The 27,230-nt window shown below is 55.3% G+C and overlaps 2 protein-coding genes and 1 long non-coding RNA gene across 5 annotated transcripts; 2 read left to right on the forward strand and 1 right to left on the reverse strand.

Moving 5' to 3' along the window:
- Nucleotides 1–120: 120 nt before the first annotated feature.
- PROSER3 (proline and serine rich 3) lies at nucleotides 121–8,791 on the forward strand. Of its 2 annotated transcripts, none has more exons than XM_030299478.1 (11): nucleotides 121–211; nucleotides 1,229–1,325; nucleotides 1,636–1,838; nucleotides 2,664–2,785; nucleotides 2,893–3,002; nucleotides 3,684–3,766; nucleotides 3,865–4,004; nucleotides 7,095–7,270; nucleotides 7,388–8,339; nucleotides 8,428–8,509; nucleotides 8,607–8,791. In XM_030299478.1, exons 1-11 carry the CDS (start codon nucleotides 201–203, stop codon nucleotides 8,743–8,745), a joined length of 2,115 nt encoding a protein of 704 aa, XP_030155338.1. In that variant the 5' UTR covers nucleotides 121–200; the 3' UTR covers nucleotides 8,746–8,791. The 2 variants fall into 2 exon arrangements, with proteins under 2 accessions (XP_030155338.1, XP_030155339.1); XM_030299479.1 differs by having other exon boundaries at nucleotides 2,896–3,002.
- Nucleotides 8,792–11,597: 2,806 nt separating this feature from the next.
- Nucleotides 11,598–24,475, forward strand: ARHGAP33 (Rho GTPase activating protein 33). Of its 2 annotated transcripts, XM_030299216.1 has the most exons (22): nucleotides 11,598–11,681; nucleotides 13,591–13,688; nucleotides 13,768–13,852; nucleotides 14,207–14,287; nucleotides 14,395–14,532; nucleotides 14,957–15,049; nucleotides 15,610–15,732; nucleotides 15,821–15,898; nucleotides 15,983–16,049; nucleotides 16,132–16,191; nucleotides 16,280–16,432; nucleotides 16,522–16,624; nucleotides 17,849–17,993; nucleotides 18,074–18,156; nucleotides 18,240–18,347; nucleotides 19,681–19,826; nucleotides 20,466–20,619; nucleotides 20,704–20,849; nucleotides 20,929–21,003; nucleotides 22,074–22,748; nucleotides 22,841–23,232; nucleotides 23,326–24,475. In XM_030299216.1, exons 1-22 carry the CDS (start codon nucleotides 11,676–11,678, stop codon nucleotides 24,109–24,111), a joined length of 3,795 nt encoding a protein of 1,264 aa, XP_030155076.1. In that variant the 5' UTR covers nucleotides 11,598–11,675; the 3' UTR covers nucleotides 24,112–24,475. The 2 variants fall into 2 exon arrangements, with proteins under 2 accessions (XP_030155076.1, XP_030155075.1); XM_030299215.1 differs by having other exon boundaries at nucleotides 22,841–24,475.
- A 72-nt stretch (nucleotides 24,476–24,547) lies between these two features.
- Nucleotides 24,548–26,537, reverse strand: LOC115503335. The gene is made up of 5 exons (XR_004343004.1): nucleotides 26,488–26,537; nucleotides 25,979–26,408; nucleotides 25,824–25,896; nucleotides 24,827–25,740; nucleotides 24,548–24,738 (listed from the first exon to the last, which is right to left on the reverse strand). It is a non-coding gene; the product is annotated as an uncharacterized LOC115503335 (long non-coding RNA).
- Nucleotides 26,538–27,230: the final 693 nt, after the last annotated feature.

The following is a 27,230-nucleotide window of genomic DNA, read 5'->3' on the forward strand; positions in this document are numbered from 1 at the left end:
TGTGAGACATCTCCCTTTGGCCCCTTTCCAATTACTTTTATTTTCCTCTCCATCATTGGTCGCTTTGGAGGCCGCTCTCTTTAGCGTCGGCACTCCCAGAAAGGGGCGGGCCTGACAAGGCATTGCTAAGCGACCAAGCTGTGCGCGGGGTCCGCCCAGTGAAGGAGCTTAGCAGGCGGAAGCGCCCAGGTAGCTGCGGGATGGACCGCAGGTGAGCGATCCTTCCCGGGGACCACAGGAGGCCTGGGGAGGACCTAGAGTGAGATTAACACAGCCTTGGGTCAGATTTGCTAGGGTCCGGAGTCTCTTTCTCAACCGCATTGGAACTACAACTCCCAAGATGCCCCACATCCTTTGGCTGCTCCAGCCTTGGACTTCATCATCTCGGGGGTCCCGTAGCGTTTTATGTTCCGCTTTCTAAGTGGCCCCAGGACTTTTCATTTTCCTCTAAAGATGCCCAGTGTCCTCTTGGAAATTAAATGTTTTAATTTTAAAATTTCCCCCAGACTCCTATGGGTGTTGGTTTTGACCTTTCTTTTTCTTGCTTAAGGCGGAGCCCAGTTACGGGGACTGTAGTCCATTTACTGTTTTCTCCTCAGTGTCCCAAGGACTTATGGGAAATGTACAGTGATAAGTTTTAGACTTGTTTCTTTTCTTTTCTTTTCTTTTCTTTTCTTTTCTTTTCTTATGTTTTATTTATTATTTTTTAGAGAGAGAGAAAGACAGCATGAGCAGGGGAGGGCGGGGGCGACAAAGAATCGGAAGCAGGCTCCAGGCTCTGAGCTGTCAGCACAGAGACCAAGTCTTGGGGCTCGAATTCACAAACTGTGAGATCATGACCTGAGCCGAAGTCACGGATGATGCAAAAGAGATACAGATGTCCAGCCTCCTTCCAGATATTATGATTCTTTTGGCCTAGGGTGAGGACCTCGCATCTGTATTTTTTAAAGTCTCCTAGATTGGATTAGGGTTAAGAGCCACCAGTTAGCAGTTCCTTGGTTTTCTGAGACTGCTTCAAGGGCTGGTGGGAATCGAGCCTCTAGTATCATTATCTTGAATGTGCAGTGGCACTTCATGGGAATTATAGTTCATCTCTTCCAGGAATCTATGGGAATTGTAATCTGGTTCTGCCCTCCTCTTCCAACCTTGCAACCCGACTCCACCCCACAACCCCCTAACAGGGCTGCACTGACCATGCTCCGCTTGCAGCCTTACTCTCCCCTTGCAGTCTGCCAGTTTTCTCAGTCGGAGACAGCCCCTTTGAGGATACTCCCCTGGATCAAAGCCACTACTGGCCATCCCGAAGCCAGACCTGGCACCCCAAGGTGAGGACACCCCATAGAGAGTGCTGTATGTGAGCCCAGTGGTGAGGGAGTGACTAGAGGGAAGGAGGACATGTGATGAGAGATAGGGGTAGGAAATTAAGAGACAGTCCCTCCTGCCCTCCCTACAGCTCTGCCCTTACTCAGTCCTCTGTCACCTGGATCCCCTGTCATAGCCCCAATCACTGAGTTGTTGCCATTGTAGGATGTGTTTTCTCCCCTCTGGACTGAGACACACTTCGTGTGTGTCTTCGTTCCCCTACAGGGATGACCCTTCAGCCCTCACTTTCTTCTCCCCATCTCCATATCTTAGACCCTGAGCCTGTCCAGGTCCCAGAAGTCCAAGCTCCCCAAAGTTCCTAAGGCTCTGGCCATAGGTCCCAACTCCTCTGAGCTGTTTGAAGAGTCCTGGCCATCCAGCTCAGAGACCCCTTCCCCACCTAGCACCACTGAAGAACAGAAGGGAGCCTCCCCAACACCCACCCTGGTTGACAGCCGGGAGTCCGTGGTGGCCAAGTAAGTACCAGGAGCCCTGGAGGGAAAGAAGGGTTTGGGTCAGGAGGGGGCAGGCATCCCATAATAATCATCATAGCCAGAGTTGTTAATGCAGCACTTTTAGAACCACACTTCATGTGTGTTATTAAGTGCCCTGGAGCTAGGCTGCCTGGGTTCAAATCCTAACTCTGTCACTTACCCTCCAATCTGGGCCTCAATCTGTAAATTGGGATATTAATAACATATCCCCCTGGGGCTGTCTTAAGCTTTCAACGAGTTACTGTCTATAAAGCTTCTATAACAAGTACTATAACATAGTGAGTACTTGGATTTGTATGCTACAAGTTCAGCTGCTTTAATAAAGAGTACCAAATTAGTTGGGGCTTAATCAAGAGAACATTTACTTCTCCCTCACCTAACAGTCCAGGTAAAAGCAACCAGGGCTGATATGGCAGCCCCTAGTTGAGATGTCAGGGACACAACACAGTTTCCTTCTATCTTGTTGCCTCCCATCACTAGGCTGTTGCTCTTTCCTTTATGGACCAAAATGGCTCCCAGCCACATCCACTTTCCAGAATCACATCTCCTCATACCCTGTTGGTCAAGAATCTAGTTACATGACCATAAAACTGTAAGGATCCCTGATAAATATATCTGTAGAAGACCTGTCCAGTCTTATATAGTCCTATATAATATTGCATTATTATATAAGAAAGGAGAACAGATGTTGAGGGACAAGTAGTAGGTACTTCCATGGTACTTGATAAACGTCACTATTGTGACTGTTATTGTCATTATTATTTGGCTCCACTCGTTCACCCACCTCCCATTCTCTGATGCTCATAGGTACATAAACCGGTTCCGCCAGGCTCAGCCTACAAGCAGAGAGGAACGCCAGCCTGCAGGCCCAGCTGACTTTTGGTGGCTGCGGCCTGAATCTCCAGACACCAACAGTCAACTTGTAGCAGGTACCTGCTTCAGTCCCATCCACTCCCAGCTGAAAACCTTTCCTGATCAATCAATGTCCCCAGCAGACATTCCTCATACCCCACCAAAGTCAACTGGGGCTTCTCAGCAGGAGCCCGTGAACCAGAAGGAAGACCCGGCATAGCAGTCTCAACTCTTGCCAAGGTGATGAGCACATCTCAGGCTAAGGCTGTGGCCCCCCTTCAGGAAATGAAGCAGGTGACATCCTCATCCACTTCCTTCCCTCTGTACCTGAACTGACAGCTCCAGCCCTAGGATAGACTTAGAGTCCATCCCAGTTCAAGGAAGCTTAAACAAAAAAGAAGGATTCGTTGGCTAATACGATCAAGAAATCCAAATGTATATGCTCTCAGGCATGGCTGGATCCAGGTGTTTGGACAGTATTAAGAGGAACTCAACTCTCTTGAATCTTTGTTCCTCTTTGTTGGGTTCAATCTCAGGCAGGCTTTCCCCGTGAAGTCACGAAGATAGCCTTAGTTCGCTCTAGGTTTCTAACTTACATAATTAGCTTAGTGGAAAGAGGAGGATTTTCCAATAGTTCCTTCCAGAGCACCAGGGCTTACTCTCATTCGTTCATCTTTGAGCCAATCACTGTGGAACCAGAGGACAGATTGTTGCGATTAGCCAGTCTTGGTCAGGAAGGTGAGGTCAACCCTTCTCCCACAACAATGACTGGGGTGGGGGGGGGGTGCGGATGGGCGGGGGTGGATCCACAGAGGAACACTGGGTCCCCCTTCCCTGAGGAGGAGGAGCAGATTCTAAGCCAGCATGTGAGGGTACCAGGTGGAGTGCAGACTGGACTTCGGGCCCTCTGTCCAGAGCCCCTTTCCCAGCACCCTTTGAGGTGGGGGCTGGCCTCTGACCCCTGTCACCTCACAGAGCCTCAGCACGTGGAACTCACCCCTGCTGGACCTGGAGACGCTGAGCCTGCAGAGCAGAGCTGCCAGGCTGCTCAAACGCAGGTGCCTTCCCTGCCCTCATCGTCCCCACTCCTACAGCTCTGGGCCCCGCCCACTGCCTCTGAGACCTCTGTTGCCTCACTTCTGCTTTCTCCCTACAGCAAGGCCTCAGTCTCCTCCTCCTCACTCAGCCCTAGCGATGCCAGCGGCTCCTCATGCCCCGTCAGCTCTGATGGCCTCTCTCCCTTCTCCATGACCTTCACCCCTGACTCCAGCAAGGGCTCTGACCCCAAGGCACACGGTAAGTTCTGAGGCCACGATTGAGGGCAGTCTGGATGTGAATCCCAGCTCTGACATTTACCAGCTGTGTCACCTGGGACCTTTCTGGGCCCCTCTGTTTCTGCAGCTTTAAAACAGGGGTAATAAATGAGTCGATGAATGCAGGGTGCGCTTACCGCCGGTTTGTGAACAGTTCCTATCATTAGTATGGCAGGCTCTCTCCCTGCATCCCGTTTGCAGTTCTGAACACAGATGTCCAAAATCGGAAATTAGCTCTTTGCTAATTTGGCACCATACCTGATTTGATGCAAAATCTGACCTAAAGAGTATGAAGGCTGTTTATGATCTCTGTGTATTTCATTTAGGGTGACTAGTCGTACAATTTTTGCTATGGTTGTGTTACATTGAACCACATGAAAATCTCTGTCTTTGTAAGTAAAAGGTGGTTGAATATTGGCAATTTCGTGTTGTTCAGCGAAATGCTAATGTGTTTGAGTCTGGTGTACTGACCCAGCCCCCTGGCAGTGCTGTTCACATCGTGTGACTCTGCTAAAGCATGCAAACTGTTGAACTCTCCATTTCTGCTGTCTGAAATTTTCAGACTTCAGAAGTGGGATGAAGGACCTGGGTTACTACTGTCATCATTGTTGTTACTGTTACTCCATGCCCAGGTCCTGGGATGATGCCGTGGTGCACAGAACAGATGCTCTGCGTGTCTCATGGGGCTTAAGTGAGCGGGGACAGGCAGGCACAGTGAACAGACAGGCGTTCGTGCCTGGTGCGTGACCCTGCCTCCTTGTCTGATTCTTTGCTCCTTTTCAGCTTCACCTCACGTTTTATTCACCTTTCCTTCCTAAGCCTCAGTTTTCTCATCTGTAAAACTGGGGTAAAACTAGTATGTACTTCATGAGTTGTTCTGCAGAAATGTATTCATTCTTTCATCTAAAAAACATTGATGGTTTTTAGATGGTGGTTCAGTTAAGCATCCGAGTTCAGCTCAGGTCATGATCCCATGGTTTGTGGATTCAAACCCCGCATCAGGCTCTGTGCTGACAGCTTGGAGCCTGGAGCTTGCTTCAGATTCTGTGTGTCGTGTGTCTCTCTCTCTGTCTACCCCTCCCTTGTTCATGCTCTGTCTCTCAAAAGTAAGTGTTAAAAACACACACACACACACACACACACACACACACAAAACATTGAATACCTGTTGTGGATGAGGCCCTGTGAGTGGGCTTGGCGATTCCACAGTGAACCAACCATACATGGTCCCACCTTCATGGTCCTCATAATATAGTCAGTGTAGGGCAGAAAATAGCTATATAACCCCACAAACAAAAGTGAAATGTAAGCAGAAATGAAGGCCATGCGATGGTTGTGATGCTGGGAAGTCACAGAAGGCCTCCGGGGAAGAGGGGCTATCTAACCGGAGACTTGAACAATGATGGTGGAGACAGTAGCCCTCTAGCATGTACTCAGGACCTGAGGTGGGAGGGAACATGGTACAGACAATGGACTAGAAAAGGCAAGGGATGCGGGGGGTGAGAGTAGTGTGGGGTAAGGTGGAAGAGATTGGCAGGAGTCAGATTACATTGGGCCAGGTAGGCACAGGAGGCATTTGGTCATGATCTTAGTACTAGGGAGCCATGGAGGATTCTGAGCAGGGAAAGGATGTGATCTAAGTTGGGGATTAACAGACTCCCTCTGGCTGCTGTTGACCCCCTAGTGAGAGATGCTGGTAGTTTCACTTGGGCCAGAGCCTGAGGAGCAGAGTAGAGGGAAGTGGCCAGGTTTGGAAGTAGAGTCACAGGATATAGAGGGGAGTGAGGGAGAGAGATCCAGGGTGACACCCCCCCTTCTCTGTGCAACATCAAATGACAGGTCTTTTAAGAGACAATGGTAGCCCTACTGATCATTATTGATGAAGTTATGCTCTGAATGATCGGAATGATATCCATGTCCATTTGCCCCACTGAACTGAGGACAACCAGTGGCCTTACCCTTAGTCACTGCGGTATCCCTAGCACGGGTCTGGGCACTGCAGTTCAATATAATCAGTTCATTTGGCATTTATGCCACAGATACTGGTGGCACCAGGCCTTGTTCTTGACACTGGGGATATGAGAATGGTCAGACAGAAATAATCACTGCCCTTGTGTAGCTGCCAGAGATACATAAACAAAGAAGTGCCATACTGAGTATGTTAGAATGTGAAAAGTACTAAGGAGAAAAATGGAACAAGAAAGAGGATTGGGAGTGGTAAGGCTGGGGGTTGTTGTGGTTTTAAATAGGGTAGCCAGGGAAGACCTCACTAAGAAGGTGATACTGAGCAAAGATTGGAAGGATTTGAGGGACTGAACCCTGTACATACAGGAGGGAACAACATGACAGGCAGTGGGAACCACAAATGCACAGGCTTTTGCTTTTTACCAGGACAGGTGCAGCCTGGGGAGGGTTCTAATCCAGGAGGGCCCTGATCTGACTCAGGTGTTCCCAGGCTCTCTCTGGCTGCAGGGTAAATAGATTGGGAGGACAGAAGTAGAGAAACAAGAGAAAAGGTTCCTGTTGGGTTGGCCCCAGGTAAGGGCAGTAAACAGGGGGAGAAGTGAAGGGCCCCTGGGTGGCTCAGTTGGTCAAACGTCTGACTTTGGCCATCATCATCTCACAGTTCATGAGTTCAAGCCCCATGTCAGGCTCTGTGCTGACAGCTCAGAGTCTGGAGCCTGCTTCGGATTCTATGTCTTCCTCTCTCTCTGCCCCTCCCCACCCTCTCAAAAATGAATGTCTAAAAAATTTAAAAAAAAAAAAAGAGGGGGAGAAGAGGGCAGATTCTGGAGCATCTGTCTTGTTTACTGCTGTATCCATAATGTCCAGGCACAAAGTAAGAGCTCAATAAATACTTGCTGATGAATAAAGAATTGTATGATGGCAGCTTGAGAAGCCCAGGAGTGCTCTATCCCTGACTCCGCTTCTTTTCTCACTTCCTATTTGGATGAGGAGTTGGGACATTATCTGGAGAGCTTGTCTGAATAACTTTCTGGTACAGTTAAAAGGTATATAAACAGACTGTCCTTGGTTTGCTCATCACCCTAGCCCCTCTCTGCTTACCCCACAGGAACACCAGCACATGCCCCCATCCCTGCTCCAGCCCGGATCTCCTCCCAGGCACCCTTGCGTCCAGAGGATGACATTCTATACCAGTGGCGGCAGCGGCGGAAGCTTGAAAGGGCTCGAGGAGGGCAGGGTGATGGAACCTGGGTGCTACCCCAGACTCCTGCCCTCACCACTCCAGTGAGATGGGGGAGGGAGGAGCTTGAGGGGGCTGGAGGGAGGGATGCTAAGGAGAGCTGGAGGAAAGAGGAGCCTGGAGGCGACTGAGGATCCCTCTACCCTTTCTCTTTATCTCAGGTCCCTGTCCCTGTTTGTCGACAAGCTCCCGCTGCCCCTGCAGAGTCCCTTGCTTCCTTGGGAACCCAGCCTAATTGCGTCCCACTTTGGAGCAGTGTAACCCGGCCTGGTCCCCTGGAGGCCTTCTATATGGAGAGGCCTCCTATTCCGCCAGGGTTCTCTCCACACACCTTTTGGGGCCCCAGCCCCCATGGGTTCTTCTGGGCCCCGCAGCCTGGTCCCTGGGTACCTCTCGGGGCCATTCCTCCCACGCCCTTCGCCTCTACCCCTGCGCCTCCGGGTTCCACTCCGGTGCCCCAGGCCTCCACCGCGGCACCTTCAGCCTCCACCTCCCCGCCCCCAGCCGCCCCTCAGGATCCGCCCGCTCTTGCGCCAAGCTGCCCCGCCCAGCCTGAGAAGCAGGGCCCCAAGCCTGGGAGTGGCAGAGCCCGGCGCCGCGAGTCCGCTGGGAGAGTCACGGCAGCTGACGAGGGTCCTGGCCTGCAGCTCAGAGGCGCCCTGGGCCAGGTAGTAGCCGCGCGGCTTTTCCCGGACAGCCTGGAGGACACGCCCCCTCACCTTGAGGGCCCACCTCTGGCAGAGACTGAATCTCAGAAAGTCAAGGCCACACAGCCCCAAACCAAGGTTACACCCCCTCTATCTGGATCCCATTTTCCCAAAGAACAGACCCCGCCTAGTCGGTCTAAAGCAGAGTCTCGGATTGCCAAGGCCAAGCTCCCCCTAGCGATGTCGGAGCCGAAGAAGGACAAAGACACTCCCTTGGCTGAAGCTGGGTATCTGAAACCCAGAGTCCCGCCCCCTCCAGCTAAGGAGGTGTCCGCTTGCATCGGGGCCCCGCCCCCTTCCTTCAGGGCGGGGTCTCTGGAGGCGGTGGCTACGCCCCCGTCCGCTGCTGACCACGCCTCCTCAGATCTGCTCTGCCAGGCCGCCCGACTTCTAGAGGCTGCAGAGGGTGAGCTGATGTGCGTGGCTGCCCAGATCTGGATAGTAGTCCAGCACCCCACGAGTCAACCTCCTGGCGCTCCCTCTGTTTCCCCTAGACTCTGACGGCAGCGAGTTCCAGGACGACCCTGTACTGCAGGTGCTAAGAGTTAAGAGGGCCGAGCTGAGGCTGCAAAAAAGGTGACCATCGCCAGGATCTACAACACGCCTTTCCCAGAGCCATCCACAACCCCAGACCCCAATCCTGAGCACATAACCACCTCAGGATTTTTTGCAGGAAAGTGGCCGCGCAGTTATCGCTGTTACTGGACGACACTGAAGACCAAGCGACTTGGTCTCCTCCAACCAGATCACCTTCCAGGTCCCCAGAGAGGCGACTGCAAAAGGAAGGAGCTTCTCTTGAGACCAGACGCTGAATTATACAAATTGTATTTTTCCCAATAAAATATTTTTTTCAAGTTACTTAGTTTCTCTGAGAGTTGTTCTGGAAAGGCTAAGAGTCGTGCTAATTAAGAGAAATGGCTTCCTCCCTCCCCCTATCCGAGGTACCTCTGCCCTGCCCCACCCCACTCTGGTTCCTGACCATTGGCACAGAATCTCTTCTGGTTTCCTCTCTGAGGAATCCTCTCTGAGGTCAGGACAGGGAGGGGTTCCAGGACAGATGTCAGTCAAGACTGGACTTACCTTAGCTGACTCTCAACTCAGAGTGGATCCTCCTGTCTCAGCTGAGACCAAAGGGCTGTCCTTTGGCTATGAAACTAATGGGGGTCATCAGAGTGCCGGGCAATGGTCAATCCTCAGTCCACACCCTGCTTGAGCCAGAAGCAGCATTTAGTGTGCCGATACCTCCCTCCCTGAAACACCTCCTCCTTACCCTTCCAATGCCCCACCCCACTCCTCACCTCTCTGGTCACACCTTGTCATTGCTCCAACCTGTCACCTTAGCATGTCCCAGGTCCTTGCCTTTAACTATCTGTACTCATTCTCAGGCATCTCTAGCCCATCTCTATTCTAATAGTCCCCAAATTTCAATCTTCGCCCTAGACCGGGCCACTGAACCTCAGGTTCCTGTATTCCGCTACCTGCTCCATTCCTCACCATTTCCATGCCAATGCCTACTGTCTCAAAGTTCACAGGTCTTAAACTGAGCTCTCAATCTTCCCCCTAACTTGCCACTCTGGTTTTCCTGTGCTCTATTCTAGTTGCCCAGGCCAAAAGCCATGTGGCCATTCCTGACTCCTCTCTTTCCCCCACCCCACAGTCAGTCAATTTGGCTAGCAATTCCTTTAAAATCTATCCAGAATTTAACCCCTTATTCTTCCACTGCCCTCACCCCAGCCTAAGCTATGGCACCTGGACTATTGAAAAACCTATTGTTTTGTCTGCAAATTATTTGACACGCTTCCCATCAAAAAGTAGATTCTATGTCCCTTCTCCTTGAAACTGGATAAAACTTTGTGACTGCCTCAACGAATAGAATGCAGAGGAAATGATACTGCTTTAACTTTCTAAACCAAATTAGCCAAGACGATACAGTATCCCCCTGATCTCCCCCCTCCTTTTGTATGCTTTGGAGCCCTGGACTTCCATGTAAAAAGTCCAGTTGCCATGCTGGATAGGGATTTTGGTTACACAGGTGTATGCACTTGTCAAAATTCAGTGAAATTTCTGAATGTCATTGTATGTGAAGTTTACCTCAAAAATAAATATTGAACTCTAGTTAAAGATATGCATGCTGAAGTGTTTAGGGGACAGTATACCAATGCCTATAATTTATTGTGAAATACATCCCCAAAAATAGTAAGATTAATGAAACAGGATGAATAGAGTAATAAGTGAATTGAGATAAAGCAAATACAGTAAAATGTTAATTTTGGATCTAAGTGGTGGATCTATGGGTGTCAACTGTAAAATTGTTCAACTTTGCTGTATGTTAGAAAGTTTTCATAATAAAATGTTGGAGAATGTATGATCAGGATTATGTTGATATCTGTATTTATTAAAGAGGGAGGATAGGATAGGTTTCTATTAAAAGTAGCTTCTGTATGTCATAGACATGGCATATATTTGTCTTCAGCCTTTTTGAGCAAACCACACCATTAAATGAAATAAAAAAGAAGGAAATAGCTGTTTAGATATAAAGAGGATTTCTGAGGAAGTTACGTTCAAGCTGAGACAGGTAGGAATTAACTAGTTGACAAAAGACTATCCTAATTACTATCGCTGGATTTTAACTCATCTCCAAGCCTTAGTGACATAATGCAATCATTTTGTTATGTTCATGGATTCTGTGAGTCAGATATTTGGACACAGCACAGTTGGGGACAGTTTATCTCTGCTCCATGTAGGCAGGATATATTTTCCCTTCCTTTGAATACTGACGTAGCCACAAATTAAGTGATTAGTTTTTGAATGAATGAGAGAATGAATCAAAGCTGTACTTTCTGAGGTGAGGGGCCCTGTTGAGAACATGACCAGTGAAAGTCTTCTTGGAAACAGCATTGTTATAGTGTTTTCTGGACCTGGCTCAAGTTAGAGGCGGAAAGATTGGGATTGGCTTTATAGGAGACCTGGTCATGTTCTGCATTGCGGGCTAAACCAGGTCCTATGAAAAAGGAGTCAGAGCCGGAGGCCGGCCTGTAAGAAACAGTAGAGGAAGAGGTAAGGACAATGTGGGAAGGGCAAAGATTATGTCCCAGGCAGGGTATCTGAGCCAGTGAAAACCATCCATGGGCAAATGTCCTCAGTATTCTGTGGGCGGTGTCAGCGTCAACTGACAAAGCTGGAGCTAGAGGATTGAGACCTTGAAAAGCTACTTGGGGGTGGAGAAAAGCCCTGAGGCCATGGAAGAATCCAATTAAGAGTGTCAGAAGGGGGAAAACAGTGTCAGAGGAGTGGTCACTGAGAATGGACTAAGGGGAGAGCCCAGGGCTTAGTGTTAGAAGTGTTGGAAGCAAAGCATAAAGAACCTGGGGGTGTGTCTCAGGAGGGCAATGACAGCCAATGAAAAGCAGTCATGGGCGCGGCGCTGTCAAACTTCGCGGGGCGGGACCGAAGAGGCCGAGCCAGGGATGGGACCAAAACCCAAGCCAATGAAAAGCCGCTAGGTGGGCGGGGAGTCATCCTAAGGCCAAGGGAGGAGCCAATGAAAAGCGGCGCCGCGTCCCCACTGCCCCGCCTCCGTGGGGCGCGCGCCGGAGCCACGGGCAGCCGTTAGGGGCGGGGCCTGCAGCCGCCCGCGCGCGGCTCGCGCCCTCCCCTTTGTGTCGCCATGGCGGCGGCAGCGGCGACGAGGACGACGAGCGACGGGCCGAGCGCGGCCGGCGCCTGAGGAGGCTACGCTACCATGGTGGTGAGGGGCCCAAGCGGGCGTCAGTCCGTCCGCGTGTCAGTCTGTCCGCGCGCGGCCCCGCCCCGCGCGCCCCGCCCCCGGCCCCGCCCGAGCCCGCGGCCTGCGCCGCCCCTCACCCCTCGTCGAGGTCCCTCTCGTGCCCCGGCCTGGTCTTGGGCCCAAGCCCTTACCCCAGCCCCGCGCCCTCAGTGCTCATCCCCTTCCATGTCCTGGATGGAGGTGACAGTGGCCGAGGACCCAGGCTTGGGGGGGAGGGGCTAGTCCCGGGAAGGACCCGCACCACGAAGTGGCCCCCGCAGGGGCCTGCTGAAGCTTCCCGGGTCCTTCGCCAGTCCCCATCCCAGAGCCATCCTCAGCTTCCTCTCCCCACCTCCACCCTTTTCTGACTAGCCCACTCCCCCTCCTACCACCAGCCCCCTTCGCGTTCTTGAGCCCCACCCCCACCGGGCTCCATCCTCCGCCTGACCCTTTTCTTCTCTTTCTCTTCCATCTCATTCCGTTCTGTTTCCTCTCAATCTACGCTCCCTTACCCCCCATCAGCCTGAACCTTTACCTCATCCTCTCCAGCGTCTCCCCTCTCCTTACTTCATCCCAACCCCAAACCAGCAGTGTACCTCTTGCTAGATCCTTGGGTCCTTCTCCATCTTCTTGTCCTCACCCTCCCTCCCCCACCATCTCCCTCTCCCACCATGCTGCTTCTGCTCATTCATCCATTCATTCTCTCATTCGCTCATTTAACAGACATTCCCTGATACCTCCGGGCAGACCCCATGTTCCACGTGCAAAGAGATTCAGATCTCATCCTGCTTTGAGGAGCTTTCTGAGCTGGAGGGGGACAGACCTGAGGGTGAGACCCAAGAATGAACTTGGGGTCTCAGGGATATGAAGGAAGGAGAGGCTAGAGCCCAGCCTGGAAAATCCCTATCTGGCAGCTGGTTAATTTATTTGTCAGGTTTTACTTGGTTCCTGCTGTGTAACTGGACACTGGGACCCACAGAGGAATCAGGCAACCTTCCCTGTGAGAAGCATCAATTCTGTGCCCAGCTATGTGCTGGAGTCCCTGATCCTGGGGAAGTCACAGTCCAATGGGGGAGATGGGCTTGTCACCAGTGACATCTCAGAGTGCTCAGGGCTGGAATGGGGATAGAGGACTCCAGAAGAGGAGGCTGACACAGCCTGGGTCAAGAGGACAGAATGAGAGTTGAGACCTGAGGTATGAGGAGGAGTGAACCTACTGAAAGAATTAGGAAGAGTGTCCCATGCAGAGAGAACAATCTTTGCAAAGGCCTAGGAGGAAATGAGAAGGTCGTGCTTTTGTTGGACTCTAAAGTGTGACCCCTGAGAGTAGAGGCCATTTGGCGGGAAGGCTGGGCTGGAGTGGTAAAGAGAGACCTGAGAATTCAGAGTTTATCTTGAAGATAACAGGGAGCCATTGAAGGTCTATGATCTATGGAGAGACAGAGGTAGATCTGTGTGGTAAGAAAATTATACCAGCACTTGCTAGGAAGAAGCGAGCAGGAGGGGAGAGGTTAGAAGCAGGAAGATTGATAAGATGGGAGCTATGATTGTCCAGACATCAATGAAAGGTGTGGACAGGCACATAGGGGAGATGACTATACTCCGCAGGGGCTAAAGGAGGGCTTTAAACAGGGAGAGATGGTACCAGCGTGCGCTCTCCTTCCCTCACCCTCAGTCCCTTTTCTTCCAGCCCCCCACCCCAGACCACCCACAAAGAAACAGGCCTACCCTCAGTTGCCTTCACCTCCCCCTGACCTACCCTTCTGCTCCATGCTCAGGGCAGCCTGTGAAGCAATTCGGGCCTCTGGGCCCAGGCTCACAGATAACAATGCTCCCGTTGTCTCTCTGCTCCCATCTCTGGAGGCCTCTGATTCTTCTTTCTGCTCTACAGGCTCGCAGCACTGACAGCCTGGATGGCCCAGGGGAAGGCTCAGTGCAGCCTCTGCCCCACACTGGGGGGCCTAGTGTGAAGGGGAAGCCTGGGAAAAGGTGAGAGGTGAGGGTGAGGCTCAGCTTAGGAGGGGGGCCAAGCACAGGAGCCACTAGTGATGTGTCACCTGTCCCCCAGGCTCTCGGCTCCTCGAGGTCCCTTCCCTCGGCTGGCTGACTGTGCCCATTTCCACTATGAGAATGTTGACTTTGGCCATATTCAGGTATGGGGGCTTTGCACCCAGGTGGGAGGGTGAGATCCTACCCAATCTTGAAGCAATATCAGCCACTTTACCCCTGAAGCCTATCTCAGGAATAGCTGAGCAGTCGCTGGCAGGAGGTGCAGGGTGGAAGAGGAGAACTGTTCATTCATTTGTTCGTTTCTTTATCCATTCACCTAACTTTTTGTTAGGTGTACGCACTGTGCCAGGGCCCTGTACTCTGAGACATCAGCAGGCCCTGCCCTTAGGGAGCCCCAGGCAGGGGACACAGATCCATTTCTAGATAGTGCTAACCTGGGAATGTCAGGACTGGGACAAAAGTGAGGCCCTTACCTGAGCCTTTATTTCTCACTATAGCTCCTGCTGTCTCCAGAGCGTGAAGGCCCCAGCTTCTCTGGAGAGAATGAGCTGGTGTTTGGGGTACAGGTGACCTGCCAGGTGAGGCCACCCCTCCTCTCATCTAGCCTGACAGACTGGTCTTCGTGGTCTACACTGGCTCAGTGTAATAGGACTACTGCCCCTTTCTGTCCCTCCTGCTCCCTCAGGGCCGTTCGTGGCCAGTTCTGCGCAGCTACGATGACTTCCGTTCCCTGGATGCCCACCTACACCGGTGCATATTTGACAGGAGGTTCTCCTGCCTCCCAGAGCTTCCCCCACCCCCAGAGGGTGCCAGGGCTGCCCAGGTAAACTGTTTATGGTCCCAGCCTCAGCTATGGTGTGTCCTCATAAGCACTGTGTGAAACCATCAAGGGAGGATAGTTAAATATTTAAACACTGGTATGGCCCAAGTTCCAACCAATCAGAATGGAGAGGCCCAGAATAAAACTGCAGCAAGCTTCTGGAGGCTCCTTTCAGCTTTAGGATCATGGGAGTTCCAGGGGATTTGGTGGGAGAGTCGGCATGGCCAGACCAACGGGGGCACACAGGAGCTTGGCATAGCCTATTTACTAACTGATATGAAAATATTTCAGTGCTTACCAGTGGAGCAGCACCCATGCATTCAGGCTGAGTTTCAGCCCTGCCTAGAGGTGAGCTAGGGCAGTATAGGAGGGCAGTGACTCTCTCAAGTTCCCCTCACAAAAGCCCATCCTGACAACCTGCCCCCAGATGCTGGTACCACTGCTGCTACAATACCTGGAGACCCTGTCAGGACTGGTGGACAGTAACCTCAACTGTGGGCCTGTGCTCACCTGGATGGAGGTAGGCCCGGGAAAGGGGACTTGGGGTGGGGAGTGAGTGAGGGATGTCTGAGGAGTGAGAACCAGCCGGAGAGAGTGTGTGGGCACAGGAAAGAAACGAGCCAGAGTGGAGGAGGCACTGATATTTCAGTGTCTGTGTGGGCACATGCCTGTGTGAGAGAATGAGTGTGTGTGTGTGTGTGTGTGTGTGTGTGTGTGTGTGTGTGTTAGAGGCATTGGACTATGGGGATGTGAGGATTTCAAGATATATCAGTTAGAAATAGGTTTTACTGTAACTCACAGAACACTTGGCCAACAGTGGCTTAAACCAGTCGGTTTTTAGATACCAAATGTGCAGTGTCATGGAGGATGAAGGTGCAGGGGTATCCTGGGACATGAGAGGAAGGAGGGGCTTTGTTGGGTAGGGGCAAGAATTTAGCTCTTTGACCGATAGCTCTGACTGACAGAGGCTTTTAGGTAGGGGACAGGTAGTAAGCTCCATTGGACATGGAGGAACCTCCTCTGCCTTTATTATCTTCTTCTGGCCTCTCCCTGCACATCCCTCTCCCCCCACCATCTCAGCTGGACAACCATGGCCGGCGACTGCTCCTCAGCGAGGAAGCCTCCCTTAACATCCCTGCGGTGGCCGCTGCCCATGTAATAAAACGGTACACAGCCCAGGCACCAGACGAGCTGTCGTTCGAGGTGAGGCTGTGGGGAAGCGGACTCCACCTGGGCTCCCCACTTCCCCTGTCCCTTCTGACCCTCCCTCCAATTACCTTCCCACTCTCAGGTGGGAGACATTGTCTCAGTGATCGACATGCCACCCACTGAGGATCGGAGCTGGTGGAGGGGCAAGCGAGGCTTCCAGGTGAGCCTGGCTTGGGGTGGACAAGTGAGGCAGGGCACTGTGCCAGCTAGGGTGGCCTACTCGCTGACCCCAAACCCTCTTCAGGTCGGTTTCTTCCCCAGTGAGTGTGTGGAGTTGTTCACAGAGCGGCCTGGCCCAGGACTAAAGGGGGGTAAGTGCCAGGGGCAAAATGTGGAGGCCTCCCTGCATCCTTTGCTTGCCATCCATTCTCTCCACCTACTGTTCACCCACAGATGCCGATGGTCCCCCGTGTGGTGTCCCAACTCCCCAGGGTGTCTCTTCTCTGACCTCAGGTAATGGGAACAAGGGGCCAGGCCCCTGCCCCCCACCATAAGATCAGTGGCTGCACTGACCCTGTGTGGCCTGCCTTTACCCCCACAGCTGTGCCCCGGCCACGTGGGAAGCTGGCTGGCCTCCTCCGAACATTCATGCGCTCCCGCCCTTCTCGGCAGCGGCTACGGCAGCGGGGCATCCTGAGGCAGAGGGTGTTTGGCTGTGACCTTGGAGAGCATCTCAGCAATTCAGGCCAGGATGGTGAGGACAGGTCCTATGTCTCCCTGCCCAGCCCTCTCCTCCCACCCTGGTTGCAACCTGCCTAGACCTGAGCCCCTGCTTTTCCCCAGTGCCCCAGGTGCTTCGCTGTTGCTCTGAGTTTATTGAGGCCCATGGGGTGGTGGATGGAATCTACCGGCTCTCAGGAGTGTCATCCAACATCCAGAGGCTACGGTGAGGGCCCTCCACCAAGCCCTTCCTTCCACAAACTCCTACTGAGCATCATCTCTGTTTCAGGCCCTGTGCCATGTGCTGGGAACATAGAGTTATCAGGGGGGTTAGGAGGGCTTAGAGTGGGGTTGGACTGGGGCTGGGGGCAAAGAGAGCTTCCTTGAGGAAGTGATACCCACACTGAGACCTGAAAGGCAAGAGCAGAATAAGCATTGGAAGCAAAGAGATCAACCTTCATTGAGTACCTGCCACATGCCAAGCATGAGGCACTGGGGACACAGTGGTGGATGAGAGACAACCAGAGATTCCTGCCCTCATGGGGTTCACATACTAGAGGGAGAGACAAACAAGGAAATGAGAGTGTGTACTAGCAGGTGACAAGTACTATGGAGAAAAATAGAATGGGGTGGGGAGGCTCATAATAAGTTGGGGAGGGGTATTGCAGTTTTATATAGGGTGGGCAGAGAAGGCCGCCTGGGAGAGAGCTTGCTCTGGTGGAGGTGAGGGAGTGAGCTGTGTGGACGTGCTGGGATGAACATTCACCATGGAGGGAACAGTTAGTGCAAGGGAAAGCGACAGGAGGTCATGTCCCGGAAGGAAATGGGGGCAGAGCATACAGGGCCTTTTTATGACTGTTAGGATTTTGCCTTTTACTCAGAATAAGGGGGTAACCACAGGAGGGTTCTGAGCTGAGGAGGGACAGCATGTGGAAGAGTCTAAGGGGAAGCAGTGAGCCACGAGCACTGGGGCTGACAGGAGGCATGAGGTGTCAGTGTGGAGCCTGAGACTCTGAGAGACAGGCATGAGGTCACATGATAGGATGTTTACCCAAGAGCAGTGGGACATCACCAGAGAGTGGTGAGCAGGGGCTATTGGGATTTGGGCCACGTTTTTCAGTGACCTCCAGAAGCCAGGAGAATGACAGCTTCATGGAAGGAGCATGGTCACACTCTGGATTCAGATAGCCTTGGGTACCCACAGCAGGGGCATCTCCCACCTGAACCTCAGTGTCCTTGCTGTCAAATGAGGCATGCTCTCTGGGGCACACAGAGTTGTTGCGAGGGGGGCGGGGGGGAGGCGGTCAGTAAGGTTCTGCCTCTGAAGAGCCCAGCACAGGATCCATGTGCGTGCACCTATGTGTGGCCACTTTGGGAAGTGGGGGAAGAACATGGCCAGGTGGTTCGGCTCTGACCTGAATCTTTCTCCTCTTTGACCTGGTGGCCTCAGGCATGAGTTTGACAGTGAGAGGATCCCTGAACTGTCTGGCCCCGCCTTTCTGCAGGACATCCACAGTGTGTCCTCCCTTTGCAAGCTGTACTTCCGGGAGCTGCCGAACCCCTTGCTCACATACCAGCTCTATGGGAAGTTCAGTGTGAGTAAGGGAGCTGGCAAGGTTGGAGGGTGCTGGGATGCATCTGGCCCAGCCCCCATCATGCTTGTGCATAATCTCAGGAAGCCATGTCAGTGCCTGGGGAGGAGGAACGCCTGGTGCGTGTCCACGACGTCATCCAACAGCTGCCCCCACCACACTACAGGTAAACCAGGAGGGACAGGAAGGGCTGTGGTGGGGTCCCAAGGGAGTTGAGGCTCAGGTGTCCTCCTCCACTCTCACCCCCAGGACCCTGGAGTACCTGCTGAGGCACTTGGCCCGCATGGCAAGACACAGCGCCAACACCAGCATGCATGCCCGCAACCTGGCCATTGTCTGGGCACCCAATCTGCTACGGTAAGCTGGCAATTCGCCAGCCTGCCCCCTCAGCCTTCTCCACTGGCTGGGCCTCAAGATGCCCCCCACACCCAGAACCCAACTTTTGCTCTCTTATTCATTTCATTCAACACATATTTCTTGAGTACCTTCTGTGTGCCAGTTCCTTTCCTCAGCACTGGGACACAGTAGTGAGCAAAATCCTGTGCTCCTAAGTCCACATTTTCATGGGGGAGATGAACAATGAACCATCAACAAGAAAAATAGAGACTATGGTCTAATAGTGATGAGTACCAAGGAGAAAGATTACAAAGCAGGGAAGGGAGATGCACAGGGTCATGGTATTTTGAGATTTTTAGAGTGGCAGGGAAGGCTTCAGTAAGAAGCTTCTGTGGCCAGTAGCAGCATGAGCCACAGAAGATTTGATGGTGACCAAGACAGGCAAGCTCTCTGTCCCAAATAAAATAGGTGGTACATCAGATGGTGGATACAAGAACTATGAGGACAAAGAAACAAAAAGAGAAGGCAGCTTACAATTTTAAATAAAGTGGGTGGGGAAGACTCCACGGAGAAGGTAACATTTAAGAACTTTGGAAGGTGAGGGAGGGACACATGTGGATATCTGGGGAAGAACAAACCAGACCGAGGGGACCAAAAGTGCCAATGTCTGGAGGCTGGGAAGGTGCCCAGTGTGCTGGAGGACCAGCGGGGAGGCCAGTGTGGCTGGAGCCCAGTGAGCAAGGGAGGGAGGGGTTGAGGGGAAGGAGATGGTGAGGTCGGAGATGCCAGGGGACCAGACAGAGGAATGACCTATGATTTGTGGGTCATGGTGAGGACAGACTTTACCAGGACAGGGGTGCAGCCAGGAGAGGGCTCTGAGCCCGGAGGGCCTTGACCCAGCATGGAGGGGCTCCCTCTGGCTGCAGAGGGGAGCAGACTGCAGAGGGCAGAACACAGAATGGAGGGGGAGGGGGCAGGGAGGAGCTGTGGTGTCTGGGATGGGAAGGGTAGAGGCCAGGCCAGGCGTGGGGACAGTGGGGAAGAGTTTAGATTCTGGAGAGATTTTGTGGGTGGAGCAGGGAGGATTTCTGAGAGATTGGATGTGAGTGTGAGGCAAAGACAGGGATCAGGAACAACACCCGGAGGTGTTTGGCCTGAACATTGACTGAGCTGCGGACAGGGAGGAAGGAGGTTTGGGGGAAGGTTGAGAACCCAATGCTAGATGTGATCACTTGGGGAAGGTCAGAGGTGTTAGATGACAGTCATTTCTTCCATTGGCTCCCCATTTTGGGTAGCTAAAATCCACCAGCTGGAGCTTAAAGCACCTGGCCTCCCTCTCTCTCCTCCCACCCAGGTCCATGGAACTGGAGTCAGTGGGGCTGGGTGGGGCCGCAGCCTTCAGGGAGGTTCGGGTGCAGTCTGTGGTGGTGGAATTCCTGCTCACCCACGTGGATGTCCTGTTTAGCGACACCTTCTCCTCTGCTGGCCTCGACCCTGCAGGTACGCCCATCTCACCCGCTCATGTCCTGGCTACTGCCCCCTCATTGTTAGGGCTGCAGTGGGAGGGCAGGTGGGCTCCCAGCCCTATCCCTACCCCACTGAAGGTGGACCTCCCTCCTGGCTCCTTGAGGACCCCGCCCCGGCCTCTCCCTCCCCTCCCCCCCCCTTCTCATTTCAGCTCCTACGCTCAGGATCCCCACTTCTTGGCCCGGACATCGTTCTTCCTTCACCCCTTGTAGCTCCTGGGGGCTCTTGGGGCCATGGGTCCATCTGGGAGGAGGTGGGAGGTCCCCAGACTTGACCCCGCCCTGGCCCCACCCAGACTCCCCGCCCAACCCGGGACCCCAGCCCAATCAGGATTCAGCACGTCGGAGGGCCCACTGGCCCGAGGTAACTGAAGCCAGAGCCGCTGCCCTCGCTGGCTGCCGGGAGCTGCCTCCTCATCAGCTCGTTCTGCCTCACTCCTCCTCCTCACCTGCCTGCTGCCCACCCATTCCCGCCTGATCCGCCCTGGCCCCCTGCCTTGCCAGCCCGGGTGGGCACGCTGCGGGGCCGGGGCTTGGGCTGTAGCGCTTGGCTTTGCCCGTGGCCTTGAATGGCACCCTGAGCTGACAGCTGCCCCCTTTCCCAATTCCCTAGGCCGCTGCCTCCTCCCCAGGCCCAAGTCACTTGCGGGCAGCGGCCCCTCCACTCGCCTGCTGACGCTGGAGGAAGCCCAGGCTCGCACCCAGGGCCGTCTGGGGACACCCACGGAGCCCATAACTCCCAAGGCCCCAGCTTCACCTGTGGAGAGGTGAGTGGAATGCTAGGGGAGCATAGGATCAGCCTGGAGGCCCCAGATCCTCAAACTGCCTCCTGTGTCTCATGCAAACCCCAGGAGGAAAAGGGAGAGAGGCGAGAAACAGCGAAAGCCAGGGGGGAGCAGCTGGAAGACCTTCTTTGCCCTGGGCCGGGGCCCCAGCATCCCCCGAAAGAAACCTCTACCCTGGCTGGGGGGCACCCGTGCCCCACCGCAGCCTTCAGGTCAGAGGCCGGCAGTGGGCGGTGGTGGTAGGGGGAGGCACTCTGAAGTGCCCTGTGACCATTGTACCTCTCCTAGCAGGTGGCCGACCTGACACTGTCACGCTGAGATCTGCCAAAAGCGAGGAGTCTCTGTCATCACAGGCCAGCGGAGCTGGTGAGCACAGGGTGGCTCATGCCTGTGCCCAGGTGGAACTGGGAGGGCCGGGGGCCCTGAGGTGGCCTCTAAATGTGCTTCAAATTTGGTGGGTTGGGTTTTTTTTTCCCTTAATCTGGACATTAGGTACAATGAGTTGGATAAAGCATCACCCTTGGTTCATGATGTACTGTGATCATTGGTTCAGGCAGGGTCCTTTCAAACAGTCTTCTATGCATTCCTGTTGAAAAACAAATCTAGATAATAAAATGAACACCCACGAACCCACTGGCCAGAACTAAAAGAGCCCCACGACCTTACCTGCAAGCTTCTCCCCTCGCATCTGCTGCCTCCCCACCAGAGGCGCCCTCAAGACTTGATGGTCAGCATCCCCTTGCTCTAAGGTCTCCTCACCTGTAGGTGTCTGCACAAATAACATACAGCACAGTCCTAGTGGCTTTGGATCTTTAAAGGTATCCTAAGAAAGGGGGTATGGTGTTGGATGAGGAACTTCACTTTTCACTCACTGCCACCCATGTGGCCAAGTGTAGCCCAGGCTCGTTCCTCTCAGCTGCTCTCTGGTAGCCGTGTGTGGATGTCCCATCCAGAGCTGCATGTCCGTCCCACTCCCGATGGGTTGAGGGGCTCTGGTGAGCAATCTCTGCCATGCCCCACACTCTGGTGAGAGCGCTGCACGTACCCAGGAGTGGATGGAGGTGCATGCTGTAGGGTATGTTCATGTCCAACTGTACATGAGAAGGCCCACTTGTTTTCCAAATATGGCTGCCCCAGTCTGCACTCCCACCAGCTACCTGTGAGATCCCATTGGTCTCATGCTCACAAGCTATGTGGTTGTCAGACTTCGTTCTTGCCTTTGGGTCTGGAATGGTTCTCCTCGTGGCCTTGCCATTTATTTCCTTTATCACTGTGAGTCTGAACAGCTCTCCCTGGATTCGCAGCCATTGTGACCCTATCCAGGGAAGTGCCTCTTCGCGTTCCTCCACCAACCCACTGGGCTGTGTGCCCTATTCTCACTGATGTATGGGTACGTAAAGTTCTGGCCCTTGACACCAAACTGTCCCCTCTTCCAGGCCTCCAGAGGCTGCACAGGCTACGGCGACCCCACTCCAGCAGCGATGCTTTCCCTGTGGGCCCAGCACCTGCTGGCTCCTGCGAGAGCCTGTCCTCCTCCTCCTCCTCCTCTGAATCCTCCTCCTCTTCTGAGTCCTCGTCATCTGGATCCTCAGCAGCTGGGCTGGGGGCACTCTCTGGCTCCCCTTCACACCGAACCTCAGCCTGGCTAGATGATGGTGACGAGCTGGACTTCAGCCCACCCCGCTGCCTGGAGGGGCTCCGGGGGCTCGACTTTGATCCCCTGACCTTTCGCTGCAGCAGCCCCACACCAGGGGACCCTGCACCTCCTGCCAGCCCAGCACCCCCAGCCCCTGCCTCTGCCTTCCCACCCAGGGTGACCCCCCAGGCCCTCTCACCCCGTGGGACCACCAACCCTGCCTCGCCCACCGCCCTGGACATCTCAGAGCCCCTAGCTGTATCAGTGCCACCTGCTGTCCTAGAGCTGCTGGGGGCTGGGGGAACACCTGCCTCAGTCACCCCAACGCCAGCCCTCAGCCCCAACCCAGGCCTGCGGCCCCATCTCATCCCCTTGCTGCTGCGTGGAGCCGAGGCCCAGCTGAGTGACACCTGCCAACAGGAGATCTGCAGCAAGCTGTCACTGCCTGGTCCCCGGGGGCCCCAAGGCCAGCACGGTGAGTCCTGCTCAGCCTACCCTACACCCTCATAGACCCAGAAGCTGCACCCAAGACCTGCCTGACTCCTCTTCCCATTCCTCTCTGTGTAGGTCCTGGTACGGATTCTCCGCTGCTGCCCCCACCCCTGTCCCTCCTGCGCCCTGGGGGAGCCCCGCCCCCACCCCCCAAGAACCCAGCACGCCTCATGGCCCTGGCCCTGGCTGAGCGGGCTCAGCAGGTGGCCCAGAGACAGAGCCAACAGGAGCATGGGAGCACCCCTTCTGCTCCCCACTCCCCTTTCCACCGCTCACTGTCACTGGAGGTGGGCGGTGAGCCCCCAGGGACCTCAGGGGTTGGGCCAGCCCCCAACTCCCTAGCCCACCCGGGTGCCTGGGTTCCTGGACCCCCACCTTCCCTACCGAGGCAACAAAGTGACGGGAGCCTGGTGAGGAGCCAGCGTCCCCCAGGGACCTCAAGGAGGGGACTCCGAGGCCCTTCCCAGGTCAGTGCCCAGCTCAGGACAAGTGGGGGATGCAGGGGGTGTGGAGATGAGCCAGAGACAGCAGCTCAGTTCCTGTATTCTGTCCCCACACAGGTTCCTACTCCTGGCTTTTTCTCTTCGGCCCCCCGGGAGTGCCTGCCACCCTTCCTTGGGGTCCCTAAACCAGGCTTGTACTCCCTGGGTTCCCCATCCTACCAGCCCAGCTCCCCAGCCCCGGTCTGGAGGAGCCCCCTAGGTCCCCCTGCACCACTTGATAGGGGAGAGAACCTGTACTATGAAATCGAGACAGGTGAGGGATCCCCCTACTCTGGCCCCACTCGGTCCTGGAGTCCCTTTCGTTCTATGCCCCCAGATAGGCTCAATGCCTCATACGGCCTGCTTGGCCAGTCACCACCACTCCACAGGTCCCCCGACTTCCTGCTCAGCTACCCACCACCCCCCTCCTGCTTTCCCCATGACCACCTTGGCTACTCAGCCTCCCAGCATCCTGCCCGGCGCCCTACCCGGCCTGAGCCCCTCTATGTCAACCTAGCTCTGGGGCCCAGGGGTCCCTCACCCGCCTCTTCCAGCTCCTCCTCCCCTCCTGCCCACCCCCGTAGCCGTTCAGATCCTGGCCCCCCAGCCCCCCGCCTCCCCCAGAAACAGCGGGCCCCCTGGGGCCCCCACACCCCTCACAGGGTGCCTGGGCCCTGGGGCCCTCCAGAGCCTCTTCTGCTGTATAGGGCAGCCCCACCAGCCTACGGGAGGGGGGGTGAACACCACCGAGGATCCTTGTACAGGAATGGGGGGCAAGGAAGGGAGGGGGCTGGTCCCCCACCCCCCTACCCCACTCCCAGCTGGTCCCTCCATTCTGAGGGTCAGACCCGAAGCTACTGCTGAGCCACAGCTGGGGGAAACCTTCTTCCTTTCCCTTCCCCCTCACTGATCTTGGCCCAATCCAATCCCTTGTTTTGTATTTTCTTGAGCTCCTGACCCCTACCCTTGGTTTCTAACTTTGTAACTTGTTTCTGATGTGGGTCCCTAACCTGTTATAGCTTTCCTACCCTGGGCCGAAGGGCACACCCATCCCCCCACCGTCCTCCCATCCTGGGGGCTCTCGCACAAATCTGAGGGCTAGGCTAACAGCCTGTCTTCCCTCTCCCTTCAGGAGCCCCCAGCTTGTCCTGCCCTGTGCACAGGGGGTTGGGGAACAGCTCCTGCCCACCTCCCCCCACTAAACCATCTGATAAAATTAATAAAAATGGTGAAAACATGGCTGCTAGTGTCATGCTGGAGCCAGATGCAGTGAACAAAGAGGCAGAGACAGATAGGCTGCTTTATCACTTTATCATTTCAGCAAGTGCTGAATGGGGAGTCACTCCTGGGAGGCTCTGAGCAGTGATATCTTCAGGGAGGCAGTCATGGGCACCCTAAGAATGTGTGTCAGGAGTGGGGTCGAGGCTGGGCTTGTCTCTGAGTTGGCATCCACCTTGCAGCTCTGCTATGACCTCCTCCAGCAGGTCCATCCTGGGGAGTAGTGGGATAGGGGTGGAGCCAAGGTTACCCCAGGGATGAGGAAGGGGTCTGGGGTCCCCCAGCAGGGCCCATTTCTCACTTCTGCAGGCTGGAGAAGAGATCTCCTTTGATCAGCTCGGGACTGGGCACCTGCAGGGGAAAAAGGCTGGAGCTGCCACCCAGTGGCCATGGAGGGTGCCCGGGAAGGTGGCACGGGGCAGGGGATAGGCTCAGGGTCCTCTGCTTCACCTGCCCTCATGGCCTTCCCTGCCAGCAGCCTCCAGGGTATGGGAGGCCTCCTTGTGGGTCAGCAGGCAGGGGCTAGGCTCACACGGTAGAGGGGCCCCGCAGGGCAGCCCTGTGTGTGTGACGCCACAGTCCCTGCAGGGCTTGAATCGTGACTGAGCACTTCCTCTCAAACTCCTCCAAAGAGCCCTGGGTCCCCAGAAGGGAGGCTGAGTCCTGATGGCTAGAGCACAGGACAGGGCCCTGGGTGAAATAGAGTTGGTCAGGGAGGCACAGGTGAGTGACAGGAAAGTTGAGGTGTCCTGTGAGTCCCTGTTCAAAGGGGAGGCAGCCAGGGATATTGGGGTTGGTGACACCTGGGGTGAGGGGTGAAAGATTAACAAATGAATGGTTGCACAGGGCCCTGCGGGTATCCATACTGTTGAGCTGGGCTCCAGGCAGCGGTGCAGGCTGACCCTGGCTGCGGGGCTGAAGCCTGGGTAGAAGCTGGGGCTGGGGCTCAGGCTGCCTAGAGTCAAGCTGCTGCCTGAGTCCCAGGCTGTGCCCCTCTGGACTCTGCTGTGGCCTGGGGTCTCAGGAGTCTCCGGGGCCTGCAAAGAGCCATGGCAGAGAGCTGGCAGGGCCTGCCCAGGTGCCCCACAGCTCCCTTGGTCTTCCATGTCCCTGCTCTGGCTCCTACCTGGCATGGGGAGGGGCCTAGGGGCATCACAGGGGGCACAGGCCTGGGTATAGTCTTGGCTCTGGGAGCCACCTCACAGTACAGTGTCTCTGGGGGGACAGACCAGCTGGTTGGAATGGGGAGAGCAGAGCTGAGCTCACCACCTGCTCCCACCCACTCCCTGCCCTCTCACCTGGTGGGGAACCCTGGGATGAAAGGTACCGTGTGGGCCAATGCTTCCGGGAGCTCACCTCAGGAGTGGAGTCCTGGGGAAGGAGGCTGAGTATGGGACGTGGGTCCTGCCTAAGGCTCCAAGGCTACCACCCACCCTGCCAACCTGCCCTGTACCTGGGCCATGGCCTCCCGCAGCAGGTATCGAGTACTCTGCAGGCTGCCCCAGCGGTCAGCGGGCCCTAGGCCCAGCCCAGCCTGAACCAGGGCCTGGTAGGGGGCTGGTACCAGGGGATCCAGGGCCGGGCTCTCACCTGCCTCCAATTTAGCCTTCACCTCAGGTCCCTTTCTCCCAGCCCAGGGCAGCTCTCCTGTGAGGAAGCATGACTGGGGGACCGAACAGTACAGGTACCTCCGTGGGGCGGGGTGTAGGATCACTCACTGACCGGTGAAGACCTCCTGGGCCAGGATGCAGAAGCTGTAGAGATCTGAGGTGGCGGCAGGCACGTCACCGCAGATGAGCTCAAGTGGCAGCCATGGGTACAGTTCAGGAGGCGGGGGTAGCCCTGGGCCTGGGCCTCCCCGGGGGTAGTAGCCCTGCTGTGGCCTGCGGAGGCCAAGGGGCCTGGTGAGCCAGTGGCCACCGGACAGGGACACAGGGGCGGGCAGGTGAGGCAGGCACTCACCTGGGCGGCGGCCAGCATCGGTGCAGCGGGCGCCCGTGCTCCAGGCTGCCCACCTTGGCCAGGCCTGGCCGTACCAGCTGCACGGCATGAGAGCTAAGGCCGCCATGAGCACGCCAGCGGGCCTGCAGGAACAGCAGGGCCTCCAGCACCTGCAGCAGCAGGTGGCCGGGCGGCAGGCCTGGCACAGTGCGGGGCCCTCCCTGACTCGGTCCCTGTGGGTGCAGCACCACGTGCAGGGAGCCCAGCCACACGGGTTCGAAGAGGAGGCACAGTCCTGACAGGTCCGCCGAGGGGCTCAGTGCCATCAGCAGCAACATGTTGGGGTGGTGCAGGGTGCTGGGTGGGAGGAGATCAGGCCACTCACAAGGAGGCCCCAACCTGCACGGTGGGGGCTGCCCCTGGGCACAGCTCACCGCGTGCCAGGGGTTGACGATCTGCACCAGCCACCAGACAGAGGAGACACTGAGACCTGGCTCGCAGGGCCGGCACCCACTTCACACCCCACCTGTGGTACCCTCCCTACAACCGGCCTGTAACACACTGCACACGGAACGGGGAGCCACTTTACGGTCAGGGGGAGGGGTGGTCACTCCGGTAAGAGGGGTCCGTGCCAAGCGCTGGCCTGGAGGTGAAGACTATAACGGTGGCGGCTGTCACGTTCCTGGCCTTCTGTTTGTGAAACACTTGAGTAGGACAGGCAGGCAGGAGACTGGTCTGTGGGACGGGGCTAGCCTGAGGGCAAG

The sequence above is a fragment of the Lynx canadensis genome, chromosome E2 (assembly GCF_007474595.2).
Source record: "Lynx canadensis isolate LIC74 chromosome E2, mLynCan4.pri.v2, whole genome shotgun sequence".
NCBI lineage: Eukaryota > Metazoa > Chordata > Mammalia > Carnivora > Felidae > Lynx > Lynx canadensis.